Source organism: Tupaia chinensis, unplaced genomic scaffold, assembly GCF_000334495.1.
Source record: "Tupaia chinensis unplaced genomic scaffold, TupChi_1.0 Scaffold000600_1, whole genome shotgun sequence".
In the NCBI taxonomy this organism is placed as follows: domain Eukaryota; kingdom Metazoa; phylum Chordata; class Mammalia; order Scandentia; family Tupaiidae; genus Tupaia; species Tupaia belangeri.
This window is the reverse complement of record NW_006160117.1, coordinates 8,777,659-8,798,349: the sequence shown is the minus strand read 5'-3', so window position 1 is coordinate 8,798,349 and position 20,691 is coordinate 8,777,659. Positions and strand designations below refer to the sequence as shown.

The 20,691-nt window shown below is 37.4% G+C and overlaps 1 protein-coding gene and 1 pseudogene across 1 annotated transcript in view; both read left to right on the top strand.

The window, feature by feature from the left end:
• Positions 1–1,545: 1,545 nt before the first annotated feature.
• Positions 1,546–2,817, top strand: LOC102494135 (DDB1- and CUL4-associated factor 4-like; annotated as a pseudogene).
• A 624-nt stretch (positions 2,818–3,441) lies between these two features.
• The window catches only part of LOC114009667 (dystrophin-like), a 142,170-nt gene continuing 124,920 nt past the window's right edge, over positions 3,442–20,691 (top strand). The window contains exons 1-3 of the mRNA XM_027775717.1: positions 3,442–3,474; positions 4,323–4,432; positions 10,023–10,146. Coding sequence (XP_027631518.1) covers positions 3,442–3,474; positions 4,323–4,432; positions 10,023–10,146 — 267 coding nt within the window. The remainder of the gene's footprint in view (positions 3,475–4,322; positions 4,433–10,022; positions 10,147–20,691) is intronic.

The window sequence follows — 20,691 nt, the reverse complement described above, 5'->3', positions numbered from 1 at the left end:
AGCAGGTGGTATGGTGTTTAAAGTGTTAGATCTCACATGGCTAACTACATGGTTTGAGCTCTGGACCTGGCAGCCTGGAAAACATGCTGGGCATGTGTGTATATGTGCCCAAAATTTCAAGAGAAAAACCTAGGAGAAGGAATTTTGGCATGGCCATCTCCTATGGGGGTAGGGGTTGATTTCTCACTTTCCTTCTCTGTCTCACTCTCTCTCTGGCGAGTGCATGTGCCCTTTGACAACAAATCTATTTAAAAAAAGGATTTTTTCTTTTACAAAATAAACACAGTTATCATATAGTACAAGTTCCATCGAACAATATACAATTCAAAACTGATAACTTTTTTTTTTTGAGAGGTTTTGCTATAGGATGCGTGCACTCGCCAGAAAGACAGAGATAGACAGAGAGAAAGAAAGCGAGAAATCACCCCTCTAGTGGGGATGGCCACAACATAATCCCTTCTCCTTCATTCTTCTCTTGGGATCCTGAGCACACACACACACACTCCTGGTGTAAGTTTAAGCCATCGGGTCCGGGACTCAAACCATGGCCAACTACATGGTATTCTAGTGACATAGCCATTATGCCAACTGCTGATCCCCAAAATTGATAACTTTTTTAACTGCAAACGTTTCTCTAATTATGTGGGATGCTATCTTATGCTTTTGCTTTTTAATTTACATAAAATATTTGTACACACATACTCTAAATACACATGTACATATTGCAATATTACTCGTAAGGGGGTGCGATTGATTTAATTTTCATCTTCTTTATGAGAAATTCAACTGGATAAGGTTGAGCCAGTTTGTATAATCCAATCTTGAAAAAAAAAAACTTGACCTTCCGAAGATTTGAAATATATGCACTATGCCTTTTGATATTTTGAAACTTTCAAAAAATGGTAGGTCTTTTTAAAAAATGATCTTGGTTTAGTAATAAATTCTTTGAAAATAAAAAAGAAAAGTCAAGGACATGATTTCCTTGTGTTATAGAACTTTACAAATTTTAGTTTTATGGGCTTGTGATGAGTACATTTGTAATGGAGGTAAAATTGTTGCTTCACTGCTAATCATAAATGACTTAATAACAAAGATTAGGTCTTTAAATACACTTGAAGAATATAGAGCAGAGTATTCATCAATAATTATAGGAGGAAAAAAATAGAGAATAAGAAGTCATAATTTTCATATTACATAAAAGGGGATTTTAAGTCAGATAAAGTTAGACTGTATTTATGAAATAGGGTCTTTGGTGACATTATAGAAGTATGTTTAAGTTTGGAGTGAAGTGCAGGAGGAGAGTAATATAAATAATAAAGAATCCATTAGTGGGCTGATTCTGAAGGTATAGAGACCTGTTAGGCCAACGTAATATATATCAGTTCATTAACAATGTTTTATGAGAATTTTTAAAGTAGGGGAGAAAAGAATTAGTAGAAATGAATGATTTTGCCTACTCCTGTGGAGCTGGGCCCAAGGGAGAGCCAGGAAAGATCCTCTCACCAGAAATGGAAAAGAATAAAAGAAGCTGGCAGAGTAGAAGGCATGGGAGAAGAAGCCATCAGCAGAACCCCAGGTTCAGACAACATAATTCTGATGAGAGGTGCAACCCAGGGGTAGCATAGAGCCCACAGGCCTCTGAATAGACTGATGATGAGGCCTAATCGACATCGTCCAGCCAAGCTGGGAGTTCTTCTGTACCAGATGTGCCAGGGTATTACTTTGACCCTGAAGGGAAGCACTACTTCCACCTGCTCCCTGGACATAACAACTGCATCCCTCTGACAAGGGAGAGCATCAGGCAGAAGGAGATGGAGAGCAAATGACTGAAGTTACTGAAGCACGCGGACAAGCATAAAAAGAAAGTAGCCAGAATAAGGATCGAATGCATCTTCTTTGCTGCAAAAGAGCCAGTTGGGTTTTCTCAACACCACCAGTTACTACAGTTTAGCCCAGAAGCTACTTGCAGAGACAGATGGTCCAGATTCAGAGCTCAGGTCCTCCCGCTTTGGCAAGTGACTGATTTAACCTCATACTGGTGGATACCAACAATGACCAGCTCTTCACAGTGAACGTTGTCAAAGTGAGAGGATCTGAGTATGGCATCATCAGCCTGCGTTACCTGAAGACCCACTTGCCTAAGGTGTGGATGTTCAAAAACCTCTACTTCACCAACTGGAAGGTAAATTCTGTGTACTGGGCCTCACTAAGTCACTTGGATTCCCATATCCTGTTGTGCCTTATGAGAGTTGCGGAGACTCCAGGATGTACCACTGTCTTCCCAGTGTTGCTATTTGCCAATAGTCTCCCAGCAATAGACAGACCTGGCATGCTTTGCAGTTTCCAAATCCCTGGTGTCTGGTCCTGTGCATGGTCGCTGAACATGTAAGCAAATCACTGCTTCAGTATGGACTTGTCTCGGAGGGTCATATTGACCAATGTGGTGACAGGACACTGGCAGTCATATGCAACCAACAGGGATGTCTTGGCCCAATAGTTTGCTCTCCTGATCAAGGTGTGGGACTTGAGGACTTCTAAGTGTCTGACATTGTTTGAAGGGCACGTGAATGAGTACACCTACTTGCCCCTGCATGTTCATGAGGAGGAAAGAATCCTGGTGGCAGTGGGTCAAGACTGCTACACAAGAATCTGGAACCTCAATGATGGCACCCGCTCGGAACCATCCCTTCTCGGTACCCTGCTGCCAAGGCCAACATTCCCAGCGGAGCCTTCTCATCTCTGCTTGGGGGCTTCTGGGGAGCACCCGGGCTGCTCATGGCTGTGGGGCAGGACCTTAATTGTTTCTCCTGCAGTTAATTCTGCAACATGCAGCCTGGAAGGGGTGTGGATTTGATTGAAGGGCATAATGAGTGGTTATCACCATTTCTGATAAGAACGTTTTAAGTGACACTCAGTGTACCAGATCCCATCCATCTGGTCGCTGGGTGAAAGGTGGTAAATGTTTTATGTGAAGACATGTAAAGTGAAGACACATAAAGTTATTTCAGTTAAGTTGTAGGCTCAGGGAGCTTGAAAGTCCTTTTCATAAAAGGTACCTATTTCCTTTTCTTGTTGAATTCCTTAGAATACTCCCCACCCTTTTTAATCCAAAACCAATCATTCAAAGGCTTTGGAAGGAAAGATCTTTGTTTTAATTTTTTAAGGTTTTTGCCATAAGACTCATCAGGAGACAGAGGCAGTGAGAGGGAGTATGAGAAATCACCTACCTCATGGGGGATGGCCACACCCCAACCCTTTATTCATTCTTCTGAGATTTTGGACACACATACACAAGTGCCCAGTGTGATTTCCAGGCTGCTGGGTCTGGGACTGGAACCACGATCAACCATGTGGGAATCCAATGCCTTAACCACCAAGGCACCTGCTGCCCCCCAAAGATAGATATTTTTAAGTGATAGAAGTTTTTAAACAATCCTGAACATGGCTTTGTTGAAGGACCTTCCAGAATATAAGGTATAGCAGTTCTAGCTTCTATTACAGTAACTTGAATGCCAAAGTGTCTTTGATTTTTTTTTTCATAACCTATGAATAGGAGTTTGTGAGATGTTTATACAGAGTATTAAAGAATTTGTTTTGCTACCCAACAATAAACAAGAAAGAGCTGGAAAAAGAAAAAGAAATGAATGATTTTATGAAGACGGGGAAACACATATATGGAATTGCAGATTTCATGTGATATTCACAATTACACTTCAGTGTTTTTCTTGAGGGTTCTTAAAAAGGAACCTGAATTATAACTGTATATCTTTAGTTAGTTGGTGATTAAATACTCAGCCTCAGGTATTACAAAGTATGATAGAAAATACCTCCTGCAAGGTACTGAGAAGAGGAGATAGCACCCAACTTGTAAACATGTATAGATTTAAATCACAGGAATCTGTTAATTTACCATGCAGCTTAACAAAAATATCTGATGAACATTCGATAGCAGTGAAAAACATGAGAACTACAGAACAAATCATAGAAAGCGATGAAGCAATAGCTGTTTGATAAGAAAGTAAGTGTGCAATTGTTATTTGGAAACCAGGGTCTGAGTAGGATCCAGGAAGGAGGCTGTGTTCATCGTGCAGTGGAAATGTCACTGAGCCTGAGCATTGAATGTAGGCCATTGGCACTCAGTGAGAGTGCGTGAGAAGCCTTTGAAACCCTGCCTCTGCTCCCTCTTCACTCTTTCATCCTCTCTGCTGGCATAGAGAGATGGGATTGTCTATTGGAAGAATATTGGAGGGAAAACAATGCCAGCAGCTGACAGCTCCCAGAACTGTAAGGGGTGGTGTTGAATGTTAGATGTTGCCGTATAGACTGACTGTACATTACTTGGGGATGGAACATGTTTTAGAAAGGAAATCAGAGATACAGTAAAAGCAAAGAGCTCAAGTGGAAGCAACAGGATAAAAAATGTAAAACTCAGGTAAGTCAAGAATACCTCAGAGTCTGAATCATGTAAGAATGGGATTTAGGGTGCACTTATTTCCCAGGGAATCAAGATGTCATAATGATGAAAGGGCAAAACAAACAAACAAAAACTCCCAACAATTGAGAGCAGTGCAAGTTATTGATATTTTGTTTTATTCCATTTACTAAAGGAAATGTAACAAATTAACATATGTGCCGATGAAGAGATTATTTCCCTAGTCGAAATACTCAGAAATGCCCTACCAAAATTTGAAATGCCTTTTCAGAAGTCTGTAAATCAAAAAAGGGATGTAATCACTCTCCATGGGATCCTTACGTAAAAAGGAAGTTCAAGTACTTTGTGCAATCCCTTTCCACGTTTATAAAAATCAGACAAACAAAAAAACTGAACGAGGAAAGACCTCTCTGTAGGATTTCACATCCCGTTGCCTGAATTGATCTGAATTATTAGAACTACATGCCAACTGGTGTCCAGGCTTTCCTTAAAATCTTAACAGACATCGCAGCAAGTAGACGGTTACCATGGTATTGACTCCACAAAGGCTTCATTGTGTGGAGATAACCAATTTACTTGGCAGTGCCTCTAGTCTAGAAACTGATTTATTCTTAATTCATTGAAAAGGTGTTTTTTCGATTATCTTGAAGAAGAAGAAAAAAAAAAGTCCCAGTGTGAGCCCAGCCTCAGTTCTGTGTCTACAACATTTTATTTTTCCAAATGGATGCATCACTACATAAAACACTTTGGTAAGGTGGACCCATGTTTTCTCATCTCTCTTATTTATGGAGTTGATACCAAGTCTGACACATAGTAAGAACTTAGTATATATTTTGTGGCAGAAAAAAAGGAGCCATTTGAGTGTTATAAAACATAGAATTTCACATTTTTTTCAGAAACTAATATATCTAAAAGTATTGCGAAGCTTACTTTTAAATGAAAATTATTTACTTCCAAACTGAATCAATTACCTTGGTGTCTTGTTTTGCACTGGCTTGGAGATGGCAGTAGAGCATAATTATAACACATGTACAAGCAAGAACAATGTAAATTCTGCACCTAGTACAAAGTTTTCTACAACATAGGCCTTAGAAGATATCTCTCAGATGTGATGCCATGCTGGTACCTCGAGTCAGGAGTTTTATGAACCTGTAGGTAAAAGGGGGCAGTCTTTCTTAGAGACAAATTGAATCAAGACGGTTTAAGACCAGAGAGACTTAGTCTAAAGGATGAATTTGACAGTGATTGGGGTGAATAATACTACCTTACATTTATGAGTTAGAGAATATTTAATAAGTATTTGGGTCAGACTGATTTAAAGGAAAAGGTACAAATTTGACCCAAGTGGCCAACGTGGACTAGATTAACAGGCCAAGTTCTCCAAATAGAAATCTTACAATGGATAAGAGGATAAGAGTCAATGAAGAATTTTACTGTGTTCGAGGAGAAATGAGACTCAAGTGTGACTCTGGGCTTCCTATGGAATTTGAAGGAAGATTTATTTCTAGAAAAAGTACTTGACAAAGTAGAGTACAAAGTTAAGAGGTCTCTCGAGGCCAAATCCTACAGGACTATATTAAAATTCTGGTCTTTAGCCAATCAAAAATAGAAAAGCCCCTGAGTGATTTTAAAAGTGAGGAAAATATAATCCTATGTTTTTAGAAATAATAATTTTGCTAGTAGTGCATAAAATAGATTGGAGGCTTCTAGAAAAATTGCCCAGAAGCCAAATAAGGCATTATTGGCAATAGTCTTGGTCACATTTAATAGCAACACAAATGGGGATGCCGGTTGTGGAGACTGCAAGAACCAGCTATGTTAAGGAGATGTAGCATGCATGACTCAATATGGCAAAAAAAGAGCACATATCTTAGTCCATTCAGGCTGTTGTAACAAAATATCATAAACTGAGCAGTGTATAAGCAACAGAGATATATTTATTTCAGACCATAGCAAAGAGGAAACACGGATATAATACCAGCTTGAGGGAGAAGATCAAACATGAAATCTTAACTTTTGATGTTGAAGAAGCTTTTGTAGCATGCAAGTAGCGACATCCAGTAGGCAGATGTTAGTGTAGCTGTGGAGTTCAGAAGAAATGCCTGAATTACATATGTGCATATCAGAGTCATAGATACATATTGTAATTCAAGCTATTAGCATTGATAAGATGACTGTTGAAAGAAAATAATACAGTGGGGTAGAAGACAACTGATAAGGTACCGGGTCTTGAACCCCAGTACCTAATGATGGTAGAAGAGGGTAAGCTTCCAAAGACAAAATTAACATTTGTTATGAAAACAGAAGGCAGTTAGAATACAGTGGCGTCATGGAGCCAAAGGGGGGAGAAATGCACAAAAGAGAGTGCAGTGAACAGGGTTAAGGGTTACTAGATAGCAAGGGAGTGAAACACTCTATTGGCTTTAGTAAAATTGTGACTTTATCAAGCAGTGCTTTTGTTGAGAAATACCATCAAGAGGACTACAGAGTGATAATGAGGTGGGGAACCTTTTTAGTACACTGGACAACTGTTGCCTTTGTAGTAGATATGAGAATAGAGAAAGGCGAATTTGAGAGTAAAGCAAGTTTGATAAAAAAAATAAGAATCAATGAAGTATGTTTAAATTTCCTTATAAAGAATGCACTTGAGAGGGAGAGGCTCAATTTATAGTAGATAGATAAATAGAAAATTGATACGTTCAGATACCTGAGAAGAAAAAGAATATGTCAAAACTGTACATAAGGGGATTGGCACTAAAAACAAAAGGGATCATTCACTAAAGTATCAGAGAAGGGAATGAGAAGGATAACTGCGCATGCAAAACAAAATGTTTAGCCAGAGGAAGTGGAAGAAATTCTAGTCAGACAATTGTACTTACGTCTGTAAGGGAGGAAATGAAGTCATCTCCTAATAGAGGTGGAGGAAGAGAGTGAGTCACAATTTTGAAACATTTGGAAAAGTTTTAGGTAGGTCTTGCTGAGAGTTAGAGCTCAAGTTAAAAAAAAAATGTGTGAAAGGTTCTTGGGTTCATCTGAAGCTGTTGATCATTGCCTTAGTTTGGGGGAACCACAAGTGGATACCTAGAAACAAAGATTAAATGCAAGTACTTAATTTGGAAAATAATCCCAGGAAGCAAAATAGGTATGTAAAGTAAAGAACACAATGCAGTCAATAAAAGGTAATACACAAACAGGAATCAAGTTCCACATGTGCAGTTCACAGAAAATATGTATTATGAAAAAAATCTATGCTCAGATTTCAAAATGTTTACACCAAAATAAACTCCATGAACATTTTGAAGTCCCTTTACTGAAATACCAGGAGTAGAGTTGGTTGACTGTGATACATCTTCTAGTGGATTTAAAGAACATATTTCCAGTAGTTGAGGGCTGCAATGGAAATGAAGTTATAGTAAGTTCCTTTCTGGGTAATGTGATTTTTATATTTTTGTTCTTCTCCATAAACTTCCTATGGAAATTGAGTTAGTCATTTAGTTTTCTGGAGCCATTTGATTGTATTTGATTTCTTTTGTTTAATAAACTATTGGGTTCGATGAGCTCTAACTTCTCTTTACAGATGTTTATTCTATTATTAATGTAGATACAATCTAGGGATCCTTTTTTTCAATGAAAATGCATACATATTTAGAATCATGCTTGGAATTTCAAGTAATTTATAGATATCCCCCCCACTGTTAGAACCAATCCATGACTTCTCTAAAATCTATGCTCTTTTAAACTTAAAAAAATTTGTTCATTTTATTTGACAAAAAAATAAATATACTTGTAGTGTGCAGCATGTTTTTTTGATATGTTTAGATTGTGGATGACTAAATCATGATTCTTAACATAGGATTACCTCATGTATCATTTTATCTGTGTGTGTGTGTGGTGGAAACACTTAAAACTACTTTCTTAAGGATTTGTCAGGTATGCAGTACATTGTCATTATCTGTAGCCATCACGTATATAATAAGAGGTTTCCTGAATGTACTTCTACTAACTGAAATTTTATGTTCTTTGACTTATATTTCCTCAATCCTCCTGCCACCTCATCCACTAGCAGCCCATGGTAACCACCATTCTACTCTGTGTTTCTGTGAATTTGACTATTTTAAATTTCACATATAAATAAGATTATGGAGTATTCATCTTTCTGTTCTTACCTTATTTCACTTAATCTACTTTCCTCCAAATTCATCCATGTTGTTGCAAAGGAAGAACTCTCCTTTTTAAAAATTAAGGTTGAAGGACCAGTAGCTGGCATAGGGGTTATGTTGCTGTACTCCACATGGCTGACCACTGTTTGATTCCCAGACCTGGTGGCTTAAAACTTAATGCCGGGCATAGGTGCATGCATGCCTAAGATTCCAGGAGGAGAATGGAGGAGAAAGAATTTTCTCACCGCTATCCGCTCTGGGAGGGGGGAGTGATTTCTCACTTTTCCTCTCATTGTCTTTGACTCTCTCTCCAGCAAGCACACATTCCCTAAGGCAAAAGCCTCTTAAAAAGAAAATTGAGGTGGAATAGGGCTCCATTGTGTGTCTATACCAACTTTTCTCTGTCCATTCATCCATGAACTAATAGATTGATTCCATAGTTTGATTTGGTTATTCTAGACCGTAGTCATGTAATCAGAGTGAACAGTTTGCTCTCAGTAGCTCCAAAGAATCTCTGAAAAAAAAAAGAAAAAGAGAAAGTTTGGAAATAGCTGGGTAGATGATCAAATATTTATTGTAGCACAACAACCCACCCCAAAATTTGCTGGCTTAAAATAGAAGTTATTTATCATTTCTCACAGTCCTGCAAATGTGGGAAGAATGCTTTGAACAGTTCTTTGGCTCCATGTGCTATCAGCTGGGGCATTTATTTAGCTGTATACCATTGTGTTGAGGTGGGTCAGAGGGTCAAAGAAGGCTTTATTCCCATGCCTGGTGCTTCATGCTTCTCCACATGGCCTTTCTACCTGGGTAGTTGAAGCTTTCTTAAAGCATGGAAACTTCAAGGTCATGGGACCTTTTACATAAATAACAGTTGCCTTCTCAGGATGTGTGTTCTAAGAGGATAAGCTCCAACATACAAGCACTTATCAAGTCCTTACTTGCATTACTCTTACTAATATACCATGTGCCAAAGTTGATCTCATGGCTAACCCTAGAGTCAGTATGGTGAGAGACTATACAAGGGTGTGAATATCAGGGGAGTCCATTGGAGACCACCACCAGGAATTTTGAATTTCTTATAAATATATTCCAAAAACAAAGAGAATTGTCTTGGGAAACAGAGGTTTTTTAAATAGTGCAAACATTCAAGCAGAAGCTGAGTAATAGCTTTTTGGCAATACTGTAAAGGTGATTGTTACATTGAGAGGAATACAATGACCTCCATGATCATAGGATTCTAGAACAAAGCTGACTCCAAATTATAAGGCTACCCGAATAGGGAAATAGTGGTGCTATTAATGGTAATAGGGACATCAGGTAGGAGTCTTAGATTGGGAAAAGAAGGATAAATATGGATAAATTGTCTTCTTCAGATGGAAAAAAAGAGAAAATCAAGAAATAATGACCTTTATTCTTTTCTGTCTTAGGTTGGATGTCGATATAACTGAACTTCACAGTTGGATTACTCGCTCTGAAGCTGTATTGCAGAGTCCTGAATTTGCAATCTATCGCAAAGAGGGCAATTTTTCAGACCTTAAAGAAAAAGTCAATGTAGGTTATACATTAGTCTTTAACATATTTTCATATTTTGTTCTGCTTGTAATCTATGTGCTTTGTTATCCTGATTCTATTACAGTTGATAGAATTAAAGCAATGTGATATAATGCTGTTTAAGATGATTTATATATATATATATATGTGTGTGTGTGTGTGTATTGTGTATGTGTGTGTGTGTATATATATATATATATATATATATATATATATATATATATATCTTAAAGCATATTTTAGATAGTAAGCAAAATCAAAGTTTAGCCTGGAAAATCTTTCCAGATTCTTCTGTGACTGACCAGGGCTGCTTTTCAGAAGCCTTATTTAACTTGGGCATTAATTAACAATAAATTAACAATTTTGTATGAAACAGGAACTCATATTGATTTCCCTCATGTATTGTTCTGTTACCTCAAGGCTGGGCCTTAGCAAGGTTGCAGAATAGAATAGAGTAGAATAGAATAAGATAGAGAATAGGAAACATTAGAATAAAATGTAATGAAATAATAGAATAGGCCCTTAGCAATACTATGCTTGCGACCGGTCTTATTTTGTCACTATCATCAAAAAAGTTACTCTCTATACTTATTAATACATGTTATAAGTTATATCCAACTTAAATGTCTAGGTATTTATGTTCAATACTGCACTTGAACTGGGAACCAATCCCCCACAGATGCCAAGGGACAACTGTATTATATTACCTTAACTAAAAGATGTCCAACCTCTCTCAATATTTACTTATGATAACAGATGGTTTGTTCCTTTCATTCCCTTCTGAGACATTATAGTTTTGACCTTCGCATAAGAATTTTTATTAATTTAATAAAAGCTGCTTCATCTTTAGGGAAATTACCAGGGCTTTGATTTTTCAACTTCAATGATTATAAAACATCCACTTTTGTTATATAATTGGCAAGAGTTTGTAAGAGAATTTCTAAGAGGCAGAGTAAATATTTTACAGTGGGCAGGCTAAAGAAACAAATAGTATGAATGTCAAATAACTTTAGCTATAGGAATATCACATAGAAATGCACATGAGTTTGGCTGTATCTTTTCAGCACTCGATTCATGATTTACAAAATCAATTATATTTTTATGAATACACACTATTTCAGATACGAGCTAATGTTGCACCAAGGTTGGGACTTCTGAGGAACGACAACAAAATGATCTTCTGGGAGAAGTTGATCCATTTATTAGGCTGCTGGAGGAGGGGGGATAATTTTGTCAATAGCTCTTTATTGTGCTATTTGTAAATTACAAATTTATAAATTACATTTATAAATTGGAAAGTTATTTTAAATTTCCTGTTAGTTTTATAGGCTACACTGTTAGCATTGTAATAGACTATTCTAAATAGCTTCAAGAAATGGGAAACATTATATTGTAAATGTTTTAATTTTAAAATTAAAATGAAGGATAATGTGTAAGAAAGTAGAGAATTAGCAAAACATGTTTTCTCAAAGTATGTTTGAAGGTTTATTCCTTGTTATGATTTTTGAGGAGAATTCTATGGATAGAAAATTACATAGGAAAGATATATTCTAAGTAAGTTTCAAAGTCCATGTGACATTATTTGACCACTGAAAGTATGAACTGCCTTGGACATTTTATTAGCTAATTAAAGTTTTTTTTTATTATTATTATTGATCTGATTCACACATCTGTCATCCTATTTCTGTATCTTAAAACAACTTTAATCAAGCAGGAAAATCGAGTTCCAGCATTTCAGGAATATAAATTCAAAATTTCCCTGTTATCATATGGTTACCTAGAAGCAATTTGCATTTAATCAATAGCGTCAGCATAACAGACTGAAAGTGCTAAAAAAAATGTACAGTATTGTATAAGTGGTTTTCTGGTGCCTCGTGCATCACCTTACTCAACTTGAGCTCTCATTTTCTGAAATAACAACATCATTCTTAATTGCCTACTAAAAGAAGACATGAAATGATTTACCTAGACATTTCCTTCAGGCTAAATATAATGTGTATGTATTAAAAATCCTTGAGAGAAATACATAGTAATGATGATAGATATACAGTTTAGGCATACATTAATTTTCTTACTTCTTCACCTGTCAGTTTATGTAAGTTATTTTGAACTCATGGGAAGCCTGTCTCGTGAACTTAAGTGGTATTAATTCATTTGTAGGCATCCATTTAAAATGGCTAACTATTACCAACTTGTTTTGCTTGCACTTGATTCCTTCATTCTTTTATTCCTTTCAAGTGCTTTTAGCCAATTCGAGTATCCTAGGCCCTTACCAGCTCAGTTTTACTCTATTTTAAAAAGTGAAACTTATGAACCTTTCCATATATTTTCCCTTCTCTATTAATTACGTGTTTTATCTGTATAATTAACAAAATGCACTTACTTGGGTTCCATGGAACCTTTCTCCTCTAATATTGGTGTTACCTGGGAGCTTGTTAGAAACATAGAATCTTGGGCTGGCCCTGTGGCTTAGTGTTAAAAAGGGATCCAGATCTCATATGGCTTACCAGTCTGGATCCTGGCCCTGGCAGCTTGAAAACAGGCCAATAGCATGGACATGAGTGGACAGGATGGAGAAATAGGGAAGCTTTCTCTTTCTCTCTCTCTCTCCCTGTCTTTCTGCATCTCTGGTAAATCTTTCTGCATTTCAACAACTTTCATGGGTGATTCATATGCCCATAAAGGTTTGAGAATCTATATTCTTGGAAATCAATATTCTAAGACAGTCTGAAACGTTAGCAGACTCCTAGCTGTTCTCTTTCTCATTCTGTTAATGTCACCGTGATTCAGAATTTTTAGTTGAATGAACAGATTCTGGCTATTCAGATTTTTGAAGTCAGCACATGGTGGTGTAAATTGGCAATAAAACAACAAAAGAGCCTCCTCTTGCCACAAGATTATGTAATAAGGTATCTGAGAACCCAGAGCCTGTACAAGGTTCCTTTGAAAACTTTCTGAGCATGCTCTCATGTTCAGTAGGTCTTGGGTGCTTTTTGGGACCTATGCTTGCTTAGGTTTATAATCAAGTTTTTACCAAGGTCTGATTGAATTCTTCAGACCAATTCATTCTTACTTTTCTCCTACCACCATTCTCTGTGTTTACCACCCAGAATATAGGTACTTCTATTTCTCTAGCCTTTTTTTTATATATATCTTTGTTTCTGTGCTCTCCTGAACTCCCTTCCACTGCTTTGTACCTTCCCATATTTTCACTGTGCACTCTGAAATGCTCCTTTCAGAGCAAATCCTGTGTCCTCTGTATTCATTCTATTCATAAATGGAAACCACTTGTACCCTAAGAGCATCATGACGGCTGGTCCTTCTTTTGTACCCTCACTCCTTTAGAATTGCTTGTTTCCTCACTTCAAAGGATCAATTCCAAAGGTACCATTCTCTATGTAATATATATCTCATCCCTGTGGTCCATGTCTAGTGGTCATTTATCACTCACCATTTTATTATATTACTTTGTGTTTTTTTTTTTTTTAATTTGCCAAAGAGTGTGTGCACTCACCAGAGAGAAACAGAGACAGAGGAGGAGAAAGTACCTCCACATGGAGTGCGATCATGTCACAATCCTTTCTTTTCCATTTCTTCTTCTTTTTTTTTTCCTTGGGGGGGGGGAGGATTTCAGACATGTGTGCATGTGCACCCAACATGTTTTTCAAGCTGCCAGGCCCAGCACTCACATCTCAGTTGGCCATGTGAGATCTGTCTGTCTTAATCACAGACATGGGCTGGCCCATTTGATACCTTTTTTATGGAAGGCTTTCATGCTAGGTTTAGTTTTTCCCACACAAGTTGTACCTTTATTTTTAGTAATCTCAGCACTCATGTGGGCTGTCGGCTATCACCAACAGCTTTAATTTTCCTCATCTCAATTCAGCCACCCACTGGCATGACCATATTTTAGGCATTGTCATAGCCAGTCATTACCCAATTTCTTAAGTAACAAATTTTAGCAGCATCATCAGTACTTCTCTAGATGCTTTCCATGCATTTCCAGTAAATTTTCTCCTCAATTTCTTTCAACAATTATTTCAAGGTTTTATGGGTCACTTAAACCATTCCCCATCATTCACAGTAAATGACTTGCCTTCTACTTGAGTCAAAATAATATTTCTCAAGTGTATTTGTGCCCATAATCCTTTTATTCCATCTGCCTTGGTGGAAGAGGCTGGGCTTTAGCTAGTTAAGACTAATCTCTCTTTGTTCTCAGTATCTTCATTGTCTTAGTACTAAGAAAACCTGTTTCTATTCAACCACAAATCCACATCTTCAGTTTCTCTATTTGCTGAGTCTTTATTATAACCCTTGAATAATCCAGTTTTCCATCTTTGAGAAAAGCTTTCTCCTATAAACACACATATGAATACTTAAATAATTTTTCTTACTCAAACTCTCTATCGAAGTAAACCCTGTTAACCTTTTAATCCATCATGGAATTTTTCTTCCCTTGGCTTATGGGATGTAGCTATCTGATGATTACCTCTTAAACATTTTTTTGGCTATTTTTTTAAAACTAACTTTTCATTTAATGTTGATATATTCCATAGTCTTTCCCTTGTTTTTCTTCTCTGGATATCATCATTTCTTTCTATTCAAATAGTATTTATTTTTCAGTGACTCCCAAATATGTATCTTTAGCTCATATCTCTCCTTTAAAGTATATATCTAATTGGCTGATATACAACTTTAACTGAACGTTTGCCTGAACACTTAAAAGAAACCTCTTTATGTCCCTAAATCTCCTTTATTCTTTATCTTTCCTTTCGCCCCTCAAACTGCATAATCCGGAAACCTAAAAGCTAGTGGGATCACTGTGATTTTTCTGTACCATTCACAGGTCTACCCTTTCACAAATTTAATGAATTCTCCTCCCTTAACAGCTCTTGAAACTGTCCAAGTCTCTCTATTCCTATCACCACCACCCTAATTAAAGCTAATAGTGTGACTTACTTCTGTTTAAAATGACAGTCCACTAGCTGATCTTTCCTGCTGCTCATGTTGTATTCTTTTAGAAGTTTTCACATCATCTCTGCCAAAGTGAACTTATGAAAACGTAACTGTGATCCTATTATGTCTCTGTATATAATCACTGGGGAAAGAAGAAAGCAGCTGCTGAGAGCCATGAGCTGGTTTGACACTTTTGTTGGGACTTGGAGTTGCTGGATGAGGCCCCAATTTTTGCAGCTAATCTGTGGTGTTCTCCTGCTTGATATGAACAATTGACAAGAATGCCAATGTAAGGCAAGGTCACCCATGCTCATGAGGACTCAAGATAAAACCAAGACCACGGACCAGCAGTTGGCATAATGGGTATTTACTGGACTCCCATGTAGTCAACTGCAGTTCGAGTCCTGGACCTGGTGGCTTAAACTCACGCCGGGTAAATGTGCATGCGTGCCCAAGATCCTGAGAGGAGAATGGAGGAGAAGGGATTGTGGTGTGGCCACCCCCCCTCCCGGGGCATGATTTCTTGTTTACTGTCTCTCTCTGTCTTTCTGGCGAGTGTACATGCCCTATAGCAAAAAACTCTCCAAAAAAATCACTTTTTATTAATGTCCAAATATAGAGAAAAGAAAAAAAATTGCCTAAAGCACCAAAAAAGACCAAATAGCTCTCTCATCTTCACTAATACAACAGATTATGATTTATTTTACCAATCATTACTTTAGGTTCTCTAAATTCTTCCTGACAGCTAGATCAAAATTTTATGACCCAAACATAGAATTACTCCCACTTTATTACAACATCCAAGCAAAACAAAGCCCTGTTTTCTTGATGCACCTAACACAAGCCCAAATCCAAAAGTAAGTTCTTCCTAATATCTTTTAGAAACATAGCCTTTAGTTGACCCCATAGATGAGTGGTTAAGTGAGGTGGATCCCACATGACAGAGCATAGTTTGAATTCTAGCCCTGATGGCTTGAAAAAATGCTGGACTCAGGGCGAGCAGGTGGCATGGTGGTTAGGGCACTAGATTCCCACATGGCTGACCACAGTTTGAGTTCTGGACTTGCTTTGTCACTTTCCCTTTCTCTCTCTCTGGCTCTCTCTGGTCAAATTAAATATAATAATCATAAATAAAACAATTTTTAAAGAATTATTTTATTTGACTCTATTCATTTACTTATTTTAATTTGATCAGAGAGAGACAGAGTGAGAGAGAGAGAGGAAGTGAGAAAGCAAGCTGCTAGGTCTGGGACTCGAACCATGGTCGGACAAGTGGGAGTCCATTGCCCTTAACCCCCACATCACCTACTGGCCCCTAAAATAATTCTTTTTTTTTTTTCAAAAAAGAAAAGTTTCTGGTTCCATATGTCTGCATGCCCCAAATCCAATAGGATTGAACAATGTAGGAGACAGGACTGAGGCACAACTAACATCCCAGTGGAGGGTACTTTCTCCATTGCCCTCTATGTCTCTGTCTGTCTGTCTCTCTGGTGAGGGCATTTTTTTCTGGCAACTTAAAAAGTATCACACCTGTACAATTCCCTATTAGGGCCTATCTCTCTTGTTGCAACAAGTAAATCAAACCAACTTTGTGAATTTACAGATAAGTTTCTAATGGATTTGGGCTGAAAGGTGTTGATAAACTCAGTGTCTCTATATTGCCTCCATGAAACCTATCTGATTCATTTTTCCTTACCCAAACTGATTTCAGACCATTGTCACATTGATTCAATTACTCATTTCTAGAAATCAGAAACCAGAATTTAATTATTTTCCTGTTTTCTTTGCTTTTGATATTCTAGTACCTAGCACAGTACGTGGTATATAACCCAATAAATATTTGACCATGTGAATCAGTCATTTTTTCCAGCTCCACAGGCACATTTTAAGACAGGTTCTGTTACCAATATGAATATAACACCTTATGAACAAACATTTGAGTGAATAAATTACTTTTCTGTCAAAGAGTAAAACTTCATTATAGAATGTTAAGAGAACAGAAAATGAATTGCTTCTCAAGTCAAGATTGGACCATAGGGAATCTAGAACTTACTTTCATATTATTAGAGAAGATGTCATGAAAGCAGAAGGCTTTTGAGAGATTCTGATAAAGAAGGAGCAAGAGTAGTCATAAAGGTTTTTTTTTTTTTAAGCAGCTTATTGAGGAATTAATGAACTTCCCTTTTTTTGCATAGCTTGTTGAGAATTATTTTTCTTTTTTCTGTATATAATTACATTATATAATTCATTTACCTTTTGTTTTTGCACTTTAGATTATACATTTTAGAATTCTTCATTTCCAATTATCTAAAAATTGTAACAAGCCCATATCACAGTTTATAATTAAGAATGCAAGGGAAGCAGGTGTCATGGTAGGTAAGGTGTTGGATTCTTGCATGGTTGACTGTGGTTTGGGTCCCAGATCTGGCAGCTTGAAAATCATATCAGGCATCTGTGTGTGTTTGTGCATATGTGTGTGTGTGTGTACGCCCAAAATCCCTGGAGGAGTGTGGAAGAGAAGAGATTGCAGCATGGCCACCCTCCAGGGAGCAGTGATTTCTTACTTTCCATCTCTCTGTCTCTCTTTGTCTCTCTGGTATGTGCATGTGCCCTAGAGCAAAACACACGTACACACACAAAGAATGCATTCCGGATTGAATGGTTTACTGATTACTTTTTTAGTTTCTTCTCCTTCTTCTTTTTTTTTTTTTTTTTTTGTGGGGGCGTTTTTTTTAGGATGCATGTGCCCACCAGAAAGACAGAGAGACAGAAAGCAAGAAATCACCCCCACAGGGGGTATGGCTATGCTGCAATCCCTTCTCCTCCATTCTCCTCTTGGGATCTTGGGCACACATGCACATGTGCCCGGCATGAGTTTAAGCCACCGGGTCTAGGACTCAAACCACAGTCGCCTACATGAGAGTCCAGCAACATAGCCATTATGCCAACTGCTGGTCCCTCCTTTATTAGCTTCTATAATCTTTACTTGAATACTTTAGAATCTGAACATTAACTTCTAAGCATATGATCAATTATGAAATATATGTTGAATAATTTAGTATTCTATATATTAAAATAATTTCAAATATATGTTTTATAAATATGGATACTTTGAAGATTAAAAATATATGTACATGCATATATGTATGACAAAGATATATAAGGAAACAGACAGGCAGAAAAAGTAAATGAGTTTCCTAATGAAGAAAGATTAGAGAATGATAATCTTTCTTAATAAGGATAAAAGACAGATATTTTTATGAACAAGATGATTTCAAGGATGTGCTAGCAGTGTATCAGTACGTAATGGCATAAGAAGCATTGAACCTGGCAAAAAAGAGAGTTGGCCACTTTCACAAAAGCACTTTATCTATAGTGCTAAGTACTGATTTCTGACTATAGATATTGGACAGATACTGAAGATGGAATACACCAAAATGGAGGCCATGATCGGAATATATTTAGATGATACCCTGGCCTAGAAAAAGGGGAAAGCTAGTTGTGTGTGTGTGCATACGTGTACATGTGTGCATGTAGATACATATTTAGTCTTCATATTTACACATATGCATGCATACATACACCCCCATGTGTAGTCATACATATAGGGAGAAAGGGAGAGAAGGAGATAAAGGAGATAAGAAAGTAAGAGCCATGGACGAGGAAGAGAGATTTAAAAGTTTATTAAGTCTTGACTTACAGGTTGTATGCAATACTCCTTGTTTTCTACTTGGATAATTTTATTACTGTTATCAATATTTGATCTGGAAAACAGGACAATATGCCCAACTTCTGATGCAATCTACAATCTCTAGAGATTGTTATTTCATCCAGCCTTACTGTACTTAGTTTGCAGCATCTATCCCATGGACTGATTCTATGGCTGCTGTCTGGATAGCTGTCAGGGTTTATTATGCATTTACACCTTAATAGAACATTATGGGTAGTGAAAGAAAGAAGCTGTGATATTGTATACAGAGGCATTATGCTACAGTATACCTCACCTTGTTATGTACCCACTATGTACGAGGCCCTATTCTAGACATTGAAGATAGAGTGGAGAAGAAATATATGAGAATTCCTGACCTTATATAGTTTCCATTTCAGAGATGAAGATAGAAATGAAGTAAAACTAATACGTAGAACACTTGGCTATTAGTCACAAGTGTCATGAAGAAAATAAAGGAGTGAAGACTAAGATGCATGTGTACACCAAAGGCCTTCCTTGGAAAGTGGTATTAAAGTACAGATCAGTGAGGTGGTGAGGAATTTAGAGATAACTGAGGAAGACACATTACAAGGATGGATAAGAGTGAATGCACCACCCTGTAACAGGAGCATGTATGTAGTGTTGGGAAACAACAAAAAATGTGAGTTCAGCAGAATAATCATGATGTTCAATGGAACGAGAATTCAGAGAAACTAAAACGGTTAAGCTCAGGTGGAGCCACAGTAAGACCTTTGATTTTGCCCAATTATTAGTGTTGAACTGACCCCTGTTGCTGCTGGCCTTTTCTGTCTGCTGTCTGGAGAATGTGTCAGCAAAGAGCAAAGGGAGCATTAGACCATCTACTAGTTTATTTTGGAATATCCCCCCTCTCCAGAGATGATGGGGCACATTGACTTAGGGTGGTTGTAGTGAACACAGCCATAACATCACTTTCTAGATAGGCTTTGAGGTTAGAGTCAACAGGATTTTTGACAGATACAAAGTGGAGTTCAAGAGAAAGAAAAATCAAGAGGGATTCTGAGTTTTTAGCTTGTGCAAAGGGAAATATAGATTGACTCCTAGCATACTCCACATTTGGAGCTCAGGGAGCTGATGAGGAACCAGCCAAGGTGACTGAGTCAAGGCAGTGCCCAGAGTCAGAGGACAACTCTGTTCACAAGTATTCCAGGAAACCAAATAAATAAATAATTTCCAGAAGAAAAAGAAATCCTGTGAATCAAATTTTGTTAATATATAAGCTAAGGCCTTAGAATCAGCCATTGAATGCAGTAGCCTAGAGACGAATGGTGACATTGATAACAGTAGTTTTGATGGGACTGAGTTAGGTATCCCCTAACTCACATAGGTGTGAGTGCCAGATTATTTGCTTTTGTGTTTGTTTTGGTTTATACTAGTTTTCACTTGACAACATAGACCCTTGTAAGGCTAATGTTCCTTTCTGGTTATACACAATCCTTTCATGTAATAAATAAGCCCTTTTGGGGCCAGCAGGTGGTGTGGTGGTTAAGGGAACTGGACTCCCCCATGGCCAATGGTCAATTGAGGTTAGAGTCCCATGCCTGGCAGCTGGCTTTCTCACTTTCCCTTTCTCTTTCTCTCTCTCTCTCTCACACACACACACACACTCAGTCACTAACTCACTCACTCACTCTGTCCTTCTCTGGTCAAATTCAAATAAATACATACATACATACATACTTAAAAAAAAAAGAAGCCCTTTTGTTTCCAGTAACATATTTCTCTTTAGACTTTATTTTTCCTTATTGTGTGATAAATATGTTTTTAAGCTTTTTTGTGATTTGTATGCATGTTTCTTTTTTTTTTTTTCTCCGGGGGAGAGTTTTTAGATACCGGCCGCG